Source organism: Maniola hyperantus, chromosome 9, assembly GCF_902806685.2.
Source record: "Maniola hyperantus chromosome 9, iAphHyp1.2, whole genome shotgun sequence".
NCBI classification, from domain to species: domain Eukaryota; kingdom Metazoa; phylum Arthropoda; class Insecta; order Lepidoptera; family Nymphalidae; genus Maniola; species Maniola hyperantus.
The window spans coordinates 11,426,865-11,443,680 of record NC_048544.1 but is presented as its reverse complement, the minus strand read 5'-3'; the positions used below and the strand labels follow the sequence as shown (position 1 = coordinate 11,443,680).

The 16,816-nt window shown below is 35.3% G+C and overlaps 2 protein-coding genes across 3 annotated transcripts; one reads left to right on the top strand and one right to left on the bottom strand.

Moving 5' to 3' along the window:
- The first annotated feature begins 598 nt into the window (after positions 1 to 598).
- Positions 599 to 9,058, top strand: LOC138402815 (luciferin 4-monooxygenase-like). Of its 2 annotated transcripts, XM_069501090.1 has the most exons (11): positions 599 to 767; positions 2,395 to 2,602; positions 3,282 to 3,474; positions 4,472 to 4,609; positions 5,057 to 5,207; positions 5,430 to 5,564; positions 6,137 to 6,268; positions 7,092 to 7,172; positions 7,458 to 7,604; positions 8,053 to 8,218; positions 8,838 to 9,058. In XM_069501090.1, exons 1-11 carry the CDS (start codon positions 621 to 623, stop codon positions 8,963 to 8,965), a joined length of 1,626 nt encoding a protein of 541 aa, XP_069357191.1. In that variant the 5' UTR covers positions 599 to 620; the 3' UTR covers positions 8,966 to 9,058. The 2 variants fall into 2 exon arrangements, with proteins under 2 accessions (XP_069357191.1, XP_069357192.1); XM_069501091.1 differs by lacking the exon at positions 8,838 to 9,058 and having other exon boundaries at positions 7,092 to 7,180; positions 8,053 to 8,192.
- Positions 9,043 to 15,112, bottom strand: LOC117985528 (luciferin 4-monooxygenase-like). The gene is made up of 11 exons (XM_034972277.2): positions 14,926 to 15,112; positions 14,228 to 14,435; positions 13,445 to 13,637; positions 12,441 to 12,587; positions 12,201 to 12,351; positions 11,599 to 11,733; positions 11,378 to 11,509; positions 10,860 to 10,940; positions 10,447 to 10,593; positions 9,863 to 10,028; positions 9,043 to 9,733 (listed from the first exon to the last, which is right to left on the bottom strand). The coding sequence occupies exons 1-11, from the start codon at positions 15,013 to 15,015 to the stop codon at positions 9,606 to 9,608; spliced, it is 1,578 nt and encodes a 525-aa protein (XP_034828168.1). The 5' UTR covers positions 15,016 to 15,112; the 3' UTR covers positions 9,043 to 9,605.
- Between the last annotated feature and the right edge of the window lie 1,704 nt (positions 15,113 to 16,816).

Here is a 16,816-nt window from a genome sequence, read left to right as displayed (position 1 = left end):
TTGGCGAATGGTAGACACTCTATCTAGATTCTAGATCGGCGATATTTGGATCGAACCTAATAAACAGATATACCTGTTATACCAACTTTTACCGTGCATTACCTATAAGTACTCAATATTGCTATTGAGTGTATTGAGAGTTAGATAACGCGAATCTACTTTTTTTTTTTCAACGAATCAACTTTGGTGTTACATTATTTTTTTATAAATCAAAAAAACTTTAAGACATTCAAAATAATTATTAAGTACCTACCTCAGTAAAGTTGGTCTTAAAACCAATTAGTAGTTTTGTAATTTTGTAGGTTTATAAATAATATGATTTATTTATGCACGAACAAGCTTCAAATAGTAATGTTTCAAGGTTCATAAGTCATAAGCTTTATTAGCTGTATACTATAGGTTTTATTGTTTAGGGCATAGATAATGGAGATCGATATCTGGCTTAGTTATACCTCTAGAACAAGTGAATATGAGCATAAGCGTAAGTAATACGTTTGTATGGAGAACCCGAAAACGACTGCTTGTAATTTCCGTCCCGTCCATAATAATACTAAATATGTACTTATCAGATAACTCTCGTGGGACTTAGTTGTGTGAGCTCGAGCAGTGTGTCAGTACACATGCGTTCTGCATTCGGAGCGAGTGAAAGTAATAAATCTCTTACATATATAAGTACAACAATGAGTTTTAAAGAGTATCCACCTAACTACCATTTCGGACATGTAGCTTTCGAACGCTTGAGTCTTTATCCAGATCGTGTTTGTCAGGTTTGTTTTATTTTATTAATGCTTTAGTTATAGTTAATTAATAGGTTTTGATTTCAGTTTCAAAATTATTTTTTATGTTCAATCTCATGTTTTAATTTGAATCTCTTACTCATTCGTGTTTAGAAAGTAAGTACCTAGGTGTTCGCACCTAAAAAGTGAAAGGAACCAAAGGAGAGTTTTAGTATTCGTACTAAAACTCTCCTTTGGTTCCTTTCACTTTTTAGGGTTTCGTACCTCAAAAGGAAAAACGGAACCCTTATAGAATCACTTTGTAGTCTGTCTGTCTGTCAAGAAACCTAGAGGGTACTTCCCGTTGACTAGAGAATCATGAAATTTGGCAGGTAGGTAGGTTTTGTCTGAATTCCTACATTACAAAAAAAATGTTAAAATGTGTTCAATGAACAAATTTTCAACTTTTGATGTAAGATTACTATACCAAGTGGGGTATCATAAATGAAAGGGCTTTATCTGTAGGTACATTCTAAAACAGATTTATTTTTATTTTTATGCATTATAGTTTTGATTTAAATCGTGCAAAATTTCGAAAAAATACGACTGTATGTACTGAGTTTTTATTCCAAGAGGAGACCTGTCCGTATTAGTGGGCCAGTAATGGGTTGAACATGATGATGATAATAGTAAATTGCTCATAGTTTTGCTATACTAATTGACACAGTATTAATTGTTGCCCTCATTAAATATGGCAAATTAAAGGGAGGTAAAGGTAAGTTCAATCCATTGAGCATCCTATCAAAAGTTTGTATTGCTATCTAGTCGACCGCGGCTGCTGGGGGCGGGAGAGAAGGGGGGTCGGCGATGTGCATACTTATGGGTAGGTAGGTAGGTAGTAGGACTTACTAACTTCTGTAAATTGTATGCTCTCATTAAGGCAGCACTTCACTCTGCCAACGCGAAACGAAAGGTTAACTGACTGACAAAGATGAGCGATGACATAGACGTCCTCAATATCCCTCATTATCACCAAATAAATATAGCTGTTTATCTAATCGTTTTGGTTTTTGTCTTGAGCCAATTGATAATGCTTTTATTGAGGACTCTAAATATTTTATTTCGTTTCCATATTATACCTACTAGCAGTTGCCCGCAAACTTCGTCTGCGAAATTTTTCTTGTTTCTCATGAGATTAGAAATCTTCCCGCTGCAAAAGTCCTCATTGACTTGCTCACTCAATCTCAGCTTACGGTAGGTACGGAACCCAGAATAGCACTATGGCCAACCTTCATACACCTTTTTAGGTAGGTACCTACGATTTCATACAATCTTCCAACCTCCATTTCACCCCCTTAGGGGTGGATTTTTGAAAGATCATTTCTTATTTTATTTTCCTTATTATCTATCCATACAAACTTACATCCCCTATTTTACCACCCTTGATTTTCATTATAACTTAGATACCTATGTACATGTTTTTATCATTTAAAGATAGTAACCAAAATTCCAATTTTCACACCTCTAACTTCAAAACATAGGACTTTCATATAACCTTGCAGCCCCCATTTGACCCCTTACGGGCTGATTTTTATAAGATCTTTTCGTATCTTACGTTTCAAACTAGAATTTTTAAAAAAAGTGTTAGTTAACACTTGACCGATTTTTCTGAATCCAGATAGATGCTGCAACTGGTGCAGAAGAGAGTTATGAATCAGTATTAAAGCGATCCGTCAGTTTAGCGAAAGGACTTAGAGCATATGGATTAACTCCGGGAGATGTGGTGGCTATAGGTGGCCTTAACCATTTGGATATTTGCATACCACACTTTGCAGCGCTTTTCAACGGTTTGCCAATTGTTGGCGTCGATCCGTATTTCAAATATGGTAAGTCATGAGTCTAAGGATGAGATCTATAGCGCGCACTCTAACTTAGCTTAGACTTTAAGATAGAGTTAAAACGACACAGAGCTATCTATATCTCTCAAATAAATCTGTCTCGTTTTAACTCAATCTTAAGTCTGAGCAAAGTCAAAGTGCGCTTTATAGATCTAAGCCTAAGTGATAAATAGATACCTAGGTAGGCATATTCCGGCAAATTGCTAATACGCGTGGCCGCCTTTTTAGTGACGTCAGCACTAGACTGAAGTTTCGAGATGATGAGATTTCGGCTGACGTCAAAATTACGTCATTTTGATGTTAATGAGACATGGTTCCAGCAGCGCAATAGTAATTAACGGGACTTATACTACCGGTTAATTTGCAATTGCCTGGCATTCCAAACATAGACCGTATCCATACTAATATTATAAATGCGAAAGTGTGTCTGTCTGTCTGTCTGTCTGCTAGCTTTTCACGGACCAACAGTTTAACCGATTTCGATAAAATTTGGTACAGAGTTAGCTTATATCCCGGGGAAGGACATAGGCTACTTTATATCCCGGAAAATTAAAGAGTTCCCACGGGATTTTTAAAAATCTAATTCCACGCGTACGAAGTCGCGGGAATCAGCTAGTAGACTATATACCTCATTCTCATTAATACTTATATTCTCTTGTTTTTATAGACGAAATGCGAGCACTCTTTGATATAACGAGGCCGAAGATAGCGTTTTGCCAAAACGAATCGTACGACACATACGCAAGGGCTGCAGCGGATCTGAAACTGGACATTAAGTTGGTGAATTTCGATGAAGGAGAATGTACCATGAAAAAGTTTATAGAGATGTACGAGGAACCGGAACATGTAGAGGATTTTAAGTACGTAAGTTTTTTTTAGCTGCTAGCGAGTAATTTTTTTTGACTAATAGTGAGCCATGACAACCTAGTGGTTAAAACGCCCTCCTCTTATCCAGGAGGTCGGGTATTCGATCCCGGGTTTAATCCCTCTAACTTCCCGGAGTTACTCGTATGCCCGTTTTAAGCAATTAAATATCACTTGCTCTAACGGTAAAGTCGCGGTCAAACGGTAACGGTCAACACTCTCCTCAGCGCATTGTCCATGAAATTGGACAGCCCTCTCTGGAGGTGCTGGAGTGGTGCGCACATAGGCGCAATGAGACTCCCTCGGGCATTATAAATAGGATTAGTTTTAATTGTAGTAGAATTAGTTGTTAAGTTAAGTTTAAGCTAGTAATAAGTAGGTACTAACATAGGTTAAGGAATTGTTTCTGTACTAACACTCAATTATGGGTGTACTTATGCCTGAAATAAAAGTTTATTTATTTAAAGTCTGCCAATCCTTGGCCAGCGTGGTAAACAATGACGAACCCCGTCTCATTCTGAGAGGAGACACATGCTCAGTAGTGAGCCGGTGATGAGTTGATGATGAATCTAAATAACAATTAATTCTACGTCAATGCAATGATGGAGTTGGGAATTACTAGACAATCACCACTTTTTGATTTCACCCTTTATTTTTCTTAGTTCATAAATAGGGCGGATTTCGTCACAATAATTAGGAATAGGTATCGGTCGCAATCAAGGCGGGAGGCACTTTTTAATATTTTTGCTATTTTAGCCTAATTTGCGTTAATTTAGACAAAAATAAATATTAGGAATTAATCAATAACCTATCCACCTTATGTGAAGTAAAACATTGAGAATTCAGTTCATAATAATATGAGATTGGGGAAAAATTATAAGAAGCTGAATTCCGCTTGTTCGTTCATCTATTAGTCCGGCTACCCTATTCGGTAATAATTTACCCTTGTTTGCTCGACTTGTCGAGATTTAGATTGCTTTCTTTTCATTGCAGGGTGGCGGAGTATGACTTGGACAAAGTATACCCCTTTCTTATATGCACAAGTGGTACTTCGGGAAAGTTAAAGGTTGCGGCCTTTAAAAATGAATCGTTGTTAAAAAAATGCTACTCAAAGGATCAAAAACGAGATCCGTAAGATCTTTTGATGGCTCTTTATTATACCTGTATGTACCTATATCACTAAACACATCACAATAACCATATTGCCATAGTGTGGAGAGGAGTAAAATTATAACTTTCACTTCTGAGACCTGAGTGAATGTTTATTTATTTATTTACTAGCTTATGCTCGCGACTTCGTCCGCGTGGACTGCACAAATTTCAATGCGCCATTTATCCCGGAATATCAACATGTTCCTACGGGATTTTTAAAAAACCTAATTCCACACAAATGAAGTCGCGGGCATCAGCTAGTAGCTTATAATTTACTTGCTGTTCTTCAGCCATAATTATCAGGAACATGTTGATTATTATGTTTGTTTTAGGATAAACTCATCCAGCTTCCATGGACGTCTTAGCCAAAACAGTTAGTTGCGGCTTTAGAATATTAGGCTTTGATTGTAAATTGGTCGATTTCAGAACCACCAAGACGACGTTACTCTTGGCCCCAGTGAATTGGATATCATTCTTCTTTTCGCCGATAGGTGTGGCTGCTTCAGGAGGTATAAGGCTACAAACTTCCCGTCCAGATAACTATGACCACATTATAGACATGATCAACAAATATAAAGTAAGTTTAAGTAGCTACCTTCGGTCTATTATCGCATATATGTATATACCTACCTACTTTGCAAAGTGTGCTCAGGAACTTCACAATCTTGTTCGTCTTTCAGCATTCTACGTGATTCTACCAAAGAACAATAAGAAACCGAGAATGTTAGCGTCCTTATCGATATAAATTTTTTTTTAATTTCTTTTTCTTTTTCTTAATAGCCTGTTCTTGTTTTTACAGCCCGAAATAGCTCTGTTAAGCCCTGCACTTATAGGACGTCTGTTAGCTCGACAGAATGAAGTCGATCTAACTTGCTTCAAAAACATCACTGTTACAGGATCTAAACTTTATCAAGATATTCAAGCAGGATTCAAGGTATTTCTGATATTTTTATCGACTTATTAGGAGGATTTATTAGGAGGGCCTAAGCATAAGATCGTGACGTGAAAATGATAAGTAAGAGCGTAAAGTTTGAATTTGAGATCACTTAAAATTGACAATATTTTTCAGCTGAAACCTAACGTATGATTAGAAGCACTTCGTTAGCAGTATTATAAAATCACACAAAGTCATTATATTTATTAAAGAAATAAAGATGTCCTATATCGATACGGTCACTAAGAAATGTTGCTAGTTAACTAATTGTAATTATAATTACTTATGTAATGAAATGTTGAAATTTGTAGGATGGACGCTCTCATACTCGTAGATAGGTACTGAATAAAGTAACCGACTTGATTTTACGTTGGATTAGATAATAGAGGAGCTAGGAACATTGCGAGACTTGGATTTTTGTACATGTTATGTTTTTGATTGGATATAAAAATATTATATGCATAGACTCATGACCTTCTCATGACGATGTTATTTTTCGAATTACTCCAGGTGTAATTTGGACCTTAGATTTTTTTTTGTAAAATTGTAGTTGTAAAAGAACTTTTTTCCAGAAACTTCTTGCCAGTAATTGTATGTTAATGGAAGCTTACGGCCAAACTGAATCGATTGGGCCGGTCCTAGCTCCGAACGTGTTCGGACCCCCTGGCTCTTGTGGAAGGCCCGTAGATATGTACACTGTTAAGGTACACTATTATGGCATTCTTAATAATTTTTTAGGGTTCCGTACCTCAAAAGGAAAAACGGAACCCTTATAGGATCACTTTGTTGTCTGTCAAGAAACCTACAGGGTACTTCCCGTTGACCTAGAATCATGAAATTTGGCAGGTAGGTAGGTCTTGCAGCTGACATTTGGGGAAAAATCTGAAAACCGTGAATTTGTGGTTACATCACACAAAAAAATTAAATTGTGGTCATGAACTAATAATTAGTATTTTCAATTTTCAAAGTAAGATAACTACATCAAGTGGGGTATCATATGAAAGGTCTTCACCTGTGCATTTTAAAACAGATATTTATTTATTTTTATGCATCATAGTTTTTGAATTATCGTGCAAAATGTCGAAAAAAATACGACTGTAGTACGGAACCCTCGTTGCGCGAGCCTGACTCGCACTTGGCCGGTTTTTTTTCGATGATCTTAACCATCATCATCAAATCATTGCTGGCTTACTACTGAGCACGGGTCTCCTCAGATTGAAAAAGGTTTGGCCATAGTCCACCACCGCATAGCCCAGTGCGGATTGGCCGACTTCACATGCTTTTGAGAACATTATGGAGAACTCTCAGGCATGCAGGTTTTCTCACGATATTTTCCTTCATAGTTAAAGATAGCATAATGCTTGATGGCAATCTCAGTGTTAAATGTTGATATAACCCAAAAGGGAATCATTACAGTTTGTGAAAACCCAATTGTTCTTTTCCAAGATTCTGGTTTTCTTCGATTTTTTTTACGAGCCGTAAGTATTTCTAAATTAATTTTTAAAACTTTTAATGTTCGCCTTTTAGCTGGTGGATCCAGATACTGGTGTGGAAATAAAGGAACCCAATGTCACTGGTGAAGTATTCGTTAAAGGGCCCGGTTTTTCGGTCAGTAGGTAACATGTGAATTACATAATGGTATCATTATTATAGATAGTTTAATACCTATAACTTAGGATCAAATTAATATCTAGGTACACTCAAAAAAGAGTAAAATACTCTATTAGGTACATCGAGTTTGATTGGTTTACTCAAATGGAACTACGTTTGTATGGAGCAAGTGATAGAGAGTTCCATGTTCATAGATCAACACTTTTATAATTGTTTGTTTACTCTTAATTATTATCTTTACGAATTAAGTAAGCCTATTAAAGAAAAACAATTATATTACAGTGTTATTACAACGATCCGGAAGAAACAGCTAATTCGTTTACAGAAGATGGTTTCTTCAAAACGGGAGATCTATTATACCGCGACAAAGACAACAACTACTATTTTGTGGACCGATGCAAAACTTTGATGAAGTACCGAAACCACCACGTGAGTAGAATAAATCAAAGAGGTCTAACGAGATTTAAATAAAATTTAAATCCTTTATCAACTAAGTATAAAATACAGTGGCTAATTTGCAAACCTTATGTAAAACTTGATTGATGAGAGAGCTATGCTTGGAGTTTCTCTACGTGATCAAATCAGAAATGAGGAGATCCGTAGGAGAACTAGAGTAACCGACATAGCTCAAGCGAAGCCGAAGTGGCAATGGGCAGGGCACATAGTTAGTAAAACCGATAGACGTTGGGGTCCCAAAGTGCTGGAATGGCGACCTCGCACTGGAAGACGCAGTGTTGGAATACCCTCCACTAGGTGGACGGACGACATCAGACGAGTCGCAGGGAGCCGCTGGATTCAGGACCTATGTCCAGCAGTGGACGTCTATCGGTTGATGATGATGATGATGATGTAAGACTATAAATATCCGCGTTTACAGATATATCCAGCAGAATTAGAAGAAGTAATAAACAGACATCCTGGTGTGAAAGACGTGTGCGTGGTCGGCATCGAGGACCCTGTTGATGGCCAGAGACCAGTGGCCTGTGTGGTGAGGCACGGAGACTCTGACGTCAGCGCACAAGAGATAAAGGACTTAATAACAAGTGAGATTTTTTACACATACATAAATAGTCTGAAATCAAATATACCTACCTCACGCTGTTGTGTTGTGTAACCAAGTTAACCTTTACTGTAAAATGACCAAATAATAATTATTTATGAAATGGTTGCATGATAGTACTACACGAGTATTTTATGTCAAGAAAAAATATTGTACGTAGTTTTTATTACTACTTAGTTATTAAATACAAGTAAAATCCTTCACAGTATTTACTACCTAATGAGCATGTGAGCATGTACGTTTTCCGCCAGAATTAAATTTTTATCAACAAAAATACAGTAGGTAATTATTTATTTAAATTAAATATGGCATCCGTCCATGCGCGTACCACAGACAAGAATACAAAATGACCAAAGGCGACGCACGGATTTGCCGCCATCCAGAGCTTTGAAAAAGGTCCATGAGTGTTATAATGAGAAAAAATATTTTAGAGCAATATTTTGCAATTTTCAATAGTTTCCTAACAAAACAGATAACAGTGCTAAAGTGATTCAGTTATCAGTAGTGATGATGATAAATTAGGTCAATATGTGACACATTTTGATTTTATAATCAGAATTTTAAAATATGAGCGTAAATAAAAAATATTTATTACTTTTCAGGAAATCTTTCGAAAAACAAGGAACTACGAGGAGGTGTGCTATTTCTCGATAGTCTACCCTATACATCAACAGGAAAAATTCAAAGAAATAAAGTTAAAGAGATTGCTATAAATGCTAAGAGAGAATAAATGTTTGCATAGTTTATTTTCTCTTAGAATTCCATATCGTTTTACAATTAAATTGTATGCGTTTGCTAAAATGAAACCAACTGTTATATAAATAAAAATGTTTATTATTTTATCAGTGTTAGATATCAGTTATCACTTATCACACGGAGTTCCACTCGACATTACCTAACAAGCTTAGCCATCGTATGATGAAACTGATAATAATAATGATCGTTATGATAGTATTATCAAGTAAAAAATAAAAAGATGTAAGTAGGTGGTACCTACTAGCAGTACAATTATAAAGATCCCGGTTATGAGTCTACCTTCACCTATCTATTAACCAAACGAAAAGTGTTATTAATGAATCATGAATCTAAATAAATATAAAATGAAAAGGTAACTGACTGACTGACTATCTACTTCATACAGCTCAAACCACTGGACGGATTGGGCTGAAATTCGGCATACATTATGACATAGACGTGTGCTGATACTTTTCTCCCGTCTATGATGCATTATTTTAGCTCATCACAAATTTAGTCAACGACACCAACTGCAGCAATTGCCATGTGATTACTACAACTCTAGAGCTAATCATTAAAACATGAACTTTATTCTACAGTAAGTATCAAACATGTCTGTCGAAATAGTACGTGTCTCATTCTCTCCTCATACCAGTAACAAGTTGCAATACTTTGCTCCTCGCTAGTTTTCCAGATGACGTTAGCGGTAAGTGATCTACAAACACAACACCACCACGTAATTGTTTGTTTTTGGACAGTTTATCTGAAAAAAAAAAAGTTTTTCTTCATATTCCTATCTATATGATTCATTGGCTTATCTGAAATCCATTATTCTCTAGTCCTTAGAGTATTTGGGATAGCCTTTTTTTATCTTACAAATAGAATTACTTACTTGTCACGAGCTCTTTGATATCCTGTGCAGAAACATGGCATTCTTCGTTTCTCACTATACAAGCTACTGCCTTTTGTCCCTCTAGAGGATCGCTTATTCCAACCACACACACTTCTTTTACTCCTGGATGTGTACTTATCACTTCTTCTACTTCTAAAGGCAGGATCTGTTACAAAAAAAAATTGTTTTGTTTAATTCAGATACAAAGCACTTCACTGTGATTTCATCTGGCGGTAAGTGATGATGCAGTCTAAGATGGAAGTATGCTAACCTGGAAGCGGTATGGCTAATTGATTTCTACGCGGTATCATACCGAAACACCAAATCGCCTTGTGCCATGGGTTTGCTGGTAGAGAGGTGACAAGCCACGGCCGATGCCTTTCATCAGACTAGACCAGAAAGAATTTAGAAGTTATAAATTTTTAAATAGCTTCTGTTGGGAATCAAATCCAAGACCTTCCACTTATAAGACCACAGCGCTCACGCGCGCCAGGGAAATCATCGAAAAGAAAAGACATCATAGGAAAATAAAATACATTGAATTCAGAGAGCAACGGTGGTTTAATAAACGTGTTTGTACTTACATGAGAATTTCGGTACTTTATTAAAGTTTTGATTCTGTCTATATAAAAGTAATTGTCATTTTCATCCCTGTATAGCAAATCTCCTGTTTTGAAAAAGCCATCTTCTGAGAAAGCCAGTGCAGTTTCTTCTGGATCGTTGTAGTATTCCTATGAGAAATATCATAATCAGGTAAGTATTTGGTAAACTCTCCTCCTCTCTAATATTTTATTTCAGTTCGTTTGTATCTCAAACCTAAGGTTTTACGTATTTAAAACGTGTACAAGGACTAATAGGATCAAAGATGCTGTTCACCAATTCTTTATCGTTATCTCAATTTTTACACATTGTTGGCTCACTATTGAGAACGGGCCTCCATTCAGATTGAGAAGCATTTAGCAATAATTTTAGTTAAAGGAATACCCATTTAACTCACCGTGAATCTAGGTCCTTTATTCCATAATTCACCAGTTACATAAGGTTCTTTAATTTCTACGCCAGTGCTTGGGTCCACTAACTGCAATAAAACAAGTAAGTAATTTATTTCCGGCTACGCTGTTGTTTTATCATCAAAGTTGTTTAGCATTAGAATCGTTTGCAGGAAAATATTGTGTTAAATCAGGACTAGGTAAATTACCAACACCTATTTTAAGATTTTGTATGTAAAGACCTTAATTGCATGCTACTACGTCTAAGATGTATTTTTGCGGTTTCCTCAGTCATAACAGTTATTACATAATATTTTTGTGCAATTGATTTATAATTTTTAAGTTAAATAAATACCTGCTACTAGTCTTAAATAATTTTATTAGATTTTTATGGTAGTTAGGTATCCTGTTCCTGTGTCAAATACCTACGTAAAGTAATTTGGCAGTTAAGTTCTAAATTATAGTTTGTAAAATACTTTTTAAATTTGTAGTACCAAACATAGCAAATATGAAAGTAGAAGAGTACCTTGATAGCGTAGATCGGCAAAGGTCTGCCACAGCTGCCACTGGGACCATTTGGAATTGGACCGAGGACTGAACCTATCGTCTCTGTTTGGCCGTATGCCTCCACGGCCAATGTATCTTTCCCAAGAATAGCCTAAACAAGATTCTGATTATTATCCTCATCAAAAAATTTCAAATCTGTATAAGTAGTTTTATAAAACACTTTTAAATGAAAATGCATACCTTGAATTTGGCTAGCAGTTCGGGAAATATTTTTGACCCTGTGATGGTAACGCTTTTGAAACAACTGAAGTCCACATCTTCCTTTCGGCTCACTAAATATGTTACCAATGAGGGTCCCATCAGACACGTGACTGGCTGCAAGAAAAGTTAAATTAAGACTTTTGCGGTATTATAGCATTCCTAAATTTCCATATCTGGGTACTAGAATATATTTGACACATACATCGATATAAATGCAAGATATGCCCAAGCGAACAAAATTTTCCACGAATTTGGAACCAAATAAATCAGCGCCACTTCTTAGTTACTAATGAACGACCCGTTTGAAATCCAGACGTCACTGAGGTTGCATTGGTGCTAAATAAACATTTTAGGACCAATGAGTCGGTGCCATTTTGCTTGTTCAATGGCCCTACCCTTACGAAGTAATATATAAGTCAATGGACACATAAATATTTATGTTTATCACCTACTTACTATATTGTGTTGGGAGTAGAAAAAACAGTTGTAAGCTTCATAAATTTAAACTTTAGATTTTTAAACAGAGGTATGGATCAACCAATATTATGTAGATAAATTAGTGTTTTTTCTTCTAGACTTACTTTATATTTGTTTATTATGTAAACAATATGGTCATAGTCATCTGTAATGGAGGACTGCAATTTCGTATCTCCAATTAAAGGTCCACCTATTGACATGAAATAATTTGATATCCAATTCACTGGAGACAAGTTTAATACTTTCTTCTTGGGCCTGAGGTGAAACAAAAAATACTATCTGTAATTAAATGTATTTAAGGGCTTATCAAGAGCTTTTTGAAAAATATATGATATAGTCCTTACTGTTTATCGTAATTGTAGAGTTTTAGAAGTCCTTTAATTTTGTGTATGAAAGGCTTGTGGTTAAACGCTACTACTTTCACTTTGCCCGTGGTTCCACTAGTGCTGACCAAAAATGCGTATACTTTGTCTGTATCAAAGTCTGTTACCCTGAAAATAATACTTAAATTTATAAACAGTATGACATAGCATTTTTATAAGCGCTTGTTTTAAACATTGTTTTAAACATGCCCAAATTATTGTAGATTAAAAAAAAATTGCAGAATCACAGATATCAAAATGTACCTACTATATATATGTACTTAAAAGGATCTCACAGCGTTTCGTGCATTAGAATTAACCTAAAATCCATACTAATATTATAAATGCAAAAGTGTGTCTGTCTGTCTGTCTGTTATATTGCCCAATTGTTTAACCGATTTTGATGAAATTTGGTACAGAGTTAAATTACATCCCAGGGAAGGACAGGCTATTTTCAACCCCTAAAGTCAAAGAGTTCCCACGGGATTTCAAAACCTTAATCCACGCGGACGAGATCGTGGGCATCATCTGGTGTATAATAAAAGAAACCATAAGATTCCATCGTTTGAATTTTCCGTATTCTTAGCCACGGAAGACTTTCTTCGTTCATGCCCACTTTGGCTAAGTATATTTTCTTTTTTATCTATATAGATAAAAAATTCATTTCAGCGATTCATTTTCATATACATATGTATATGAAAATGAATCGCTGAATATGTTGCTAAATGCAAATCTCGAGAGCAGCTGAACCGATTTCGCTAATTCGTTTTTATAATATTCCTTGATGTACGAGGATGGTTCTTACGGAAAGAAAAATTTAAAAAATTGCCTGAAAACGTCTAAAAACAACACTTTTCTATATTCCCATACAAAAGATTCGTAATAACTAATAATAGGTACTTAAAAGTCAAAGGCGGTACGAAATTCGCCGGGTCAGCTTGTGTCATTATATTTTAATTTGCTTTTCACTAAGCTAATTTTGTTACCTGAAATCCTCTTCGGGTTCTTCGGTATCATATTTATCAATAAATTTTGCCATTTTACATTCTCCGTGTTCGAAAGTAACAATCTTTATATCCAGACTAAGATCAGCTGCTGCTTTGGAGTAAGTGTCGAGGGATTCATATTGGCAGAATGCTATTTTAGGCTGAGTTAGCTTGAATAATGTTCGAACTTCGTCTGAAAATGAATTGATAACTTCTATCAATCAATATTTGAAAAAATTAAAACTATCTAAAATCTGGTCATAAAACCTAACTAAAGGAATTTTCTGTAAGAAATTCTCAGTTCTAATTCATCAATTTATTGCAAGTATATTCAATACAAAGATCTCTTTGTACGACAATCTTATTATAGAAATATTATAGCTTATGCTCCCGACTTCGTCCGCGTGGACTACACAAATTTCAAACCCTTATTTCAACCCCTTAAAGGTTGAATTTTCAGAAATCCTTTCTTAGCGGATGCCTACGTCATAATAGCTATCTGCATGCCAAATTTCAGCCTGATCAGTCCAGTAGTTTGTGCTGTGCGTTGATAGATCAGTCAGTCAGTCAGTCAGTCAGTCACCTTTTCGTTTTATATATTTAGATAAGCCAGTACAATATAAAATCTAAAAATTAATTAATTGGTATCAAATGAACCAAAATCTAATTATTGAGATGATAAGATTTTGGTTCTATTTTGTTTTTGTCAAAGGTCAGATTTAATTACGATTAATTTGTAGGTCATATTATTTTTGTAGTAATGTCAGTTATGAAAAAAATTACCATATTTGTAAAAAGGGTCAACTCCAACAATCGGCAAGCCATTATAAAGCGCTGCGTAGAATGGAATGTGCAGATCTATATGGTTTTTACCGCCCAGAGCAAGCACATCTCCAGGTTTTAAGCCAAAGTTTCTGAGGGCTCTAGCAAGCTGAATTGATCGAGAGGCCACTGATGAATATGTCTCCTCTTCACCGGTAGCTGCATCGATCTATGGGTAATTGGGTACAAAATATAAATTGTATTGTGTATTTTCACTTGGTTAACTTTAATTTACTCAAATTATCCTATTTTCTTAATAAAACAAAAGAAAGAGGTGTACTTATATCGGACAAATTAGCGCAACTATTTTAAAAGTAGAAGTTCTGGTAATATTACCGATAATAATGTAAATAATCATAATTTGTTGAGATAAACTTTTTTTGTCATAATAAAGTTGAGATGAGATTTACATTTAATTTTAAGTTACAATCAATTTATCGAATTATTCAAATATAAAATCTATCTATTTTAGGTTAACAAGTCTATAAAATAAACTTAAATCTAAAATTAAAACTAAAATAAAAAATAAAATAAACAAATCCAAAAGCACAAATCTTGCATAGATGTCTGTGAAAACAATTTTTGTATTAAAATCATTATTATTGACGCATATCAAAATAATTAAATGAGTATGTATTTAAATTTTAAATGGTAATCACCTGACAAATAAAATCTTGATGCTGTTTTAACTTATCGAGCATCAATAGTCCGAGATGGTTATCACAAGATATATCACAAGGAACACCCATTCTCGAAATTCAAGGTTCAAGTGGGTATGTCTGAATCAGTTCCGGACTCAACTTTGAATGACACCATGCTAACACTAAGGCTTTAATATAAGGTCTATCTATTATATACTGAGGAAAGCTCAGGTGAATTAAGCTATAAGGAAAACAATTCCGATTTACAATTACGTATATTTTAGAAAATGAGCTTTATGCTGTAAATATAATAAGAGTCATTGTAATTTGTACCATGCAATTAGCTAATGTCTTAGCAGATGTTTAGTCCGAGGAAGGAAATAATGGTACTATTACTATTATTATATACATATTTAATATGCAACTCTAAATATTATAGGCTAAGAAAACCCCTTAAAACGGAAATAGTGAGGATTCTCAAAGAAACCCTAGCTAGTTGTAATGACAAGTGGAAATAATATCCCTAATAAATTATTGATATTCTGCGGCAAAGTTGTGGTCAAGGCATAGGTACTCTCACAAACTTAAAAGATATAAAAGGTCTACATGTTTCCGATTGCAAAATATTATGAAAAAGGGTAATGTTAAAAATAAATGTAAAATTTTGAAATAGGCTTGATCCGATATTATCCGAATTTACATCACGTCATGTAAAACTAAGGAATCAACCTAATCAAATACCCGCAGGTACAAAAAAACCGGCCATGTGCAAGTCGGACTCACGCACCGAGGGTTTCGTAGGTACTCGGATATTTTTTTTTGACATTTTGCACGATAAATCAAAAATATTATGCATAAAAATCTGTTTTAGAATATACAGGTCAAGCCCTTTCGTATGATATCCCACTTGGTACAAAACTATAGGCATAAGTCCCGCAAATTGCTAATGCGCGTGGCCGCCATTTTAGTGACGTCAGCACTAGACTGAAGTTTCGAGCTGATGGTATATTTTCACTTAAATATACCTCAAATCAAATGACGTCATTTCGATGTTAATGAGACATGGTTCCAGCGCAATAGCAATTTGCGGGACTTAAATGACTTCGAAGGATTTACTGTGATTTCATTAGACAAGTACAAAATATACAAAATAATTGATTATTTCATATATTCAATCAATATTACGTTTTTTAATGAAATTATTACAATAAAACTTAAAGCCTAGCCTTATCTATACAAATCATGCCCGCGTGGAATGGTGCCAACAATACTGGCTACATTTCTGCGCTGGACAGCCAGGCTGATCTGTTGCGCAAAAAATGAGCCGTCCCTTCTGTCACCAGATGTGGCTATTTTTTGTGAAATGTCTCGTAATTTTTTTTTAGCACTAAAACTCCATGGCCCCAGTTACATTTTTGATCCATAGTATTGACCATACGGCAAACGGAACAAAAATGTAGAGAGGCATACTAGCGCCGCTTGCCGTTTTCAGCTGTTTCTGCTGCGGCTCCCGGTCTTGATACTGTCTCCCTGATATAACACGAGGCCAATGTGTCGACGCAAGTTGCGTCCCACATTAGCGCCCGTTCCCAGGGAACCAGCGTCAATCCATCAGGTCTCTTGCTATCATCATGATTAATCCCTCAATAAGCGAAGGGATGTCTATGGTGGCAAGAGTTCTTTTCATCGTATCAAATTTTTAGTTTTAATATGTTTATGTTCTAATTTGTTGAAATTCTTATTAGTTGCAATGTGCAGTGTAATGTTTACGATGTATGCGTCATGAAATTCAAGGAAATAATTTCCGTTTCCTTTAATTGCTTACTGTAATATTGTGGTTGTTTTCATAATAACTGATACTTATTATGATTGGTTTATGCTAGAACTATTTTTCACTTCCTTTCAGTGA

What these genes read in the sequence shown, in the direction of transcription:
- LOC138402815 (XM_069501090.1), top strand. Translation starts at nt 621, where the DNA reads ATGCGTTCTGCATTCGGAGCGAGTGAAAGTAATAAATCTCTTACATAT. An exon ending in TTAAAGGGCCCGGTTTTTCG is followed by an intron (nt 7,173 to 7,457) that starts GTCAGTAGGTAA and finishes ATTATATTACAG; the next exon opens with TGTTATTACAACGATCCGGA. An exon ending in GATAAAGGACTTAATAACAA is followed by an intron (nt 8,219 to 8,837) that starts GTGAGATTTTTT and finishes ATTACTTTTCAG; the next exon opens with GAAATCTTTCGAAAAACAAG.
- LOC117985528 (XM_034972277.2), bottom strand. Translation starts at nt 15,015, where the DNA reads ATGGGTGTTCCTTGTGATATATCTTGTGATAACCATCTCGGACTATTG. An exon ending in TGACCCTTTTTACAAATATG is followed by an intron (nt 13,638 to 14,227) that starts GTAATTTTTTTC and finishes ATTCATTTTCAG; the next exon opens with ACGAAGTTCGAACATTATTC. An exon ending in GAACCCGAAGAGGATTTCAG is followed by an intron (nt 12,588 to 13,444) that starts GTAACAAAATTA and finishes TATTATTTTCAG; the next exon opens with GGTAACAGACTTTGATACAG.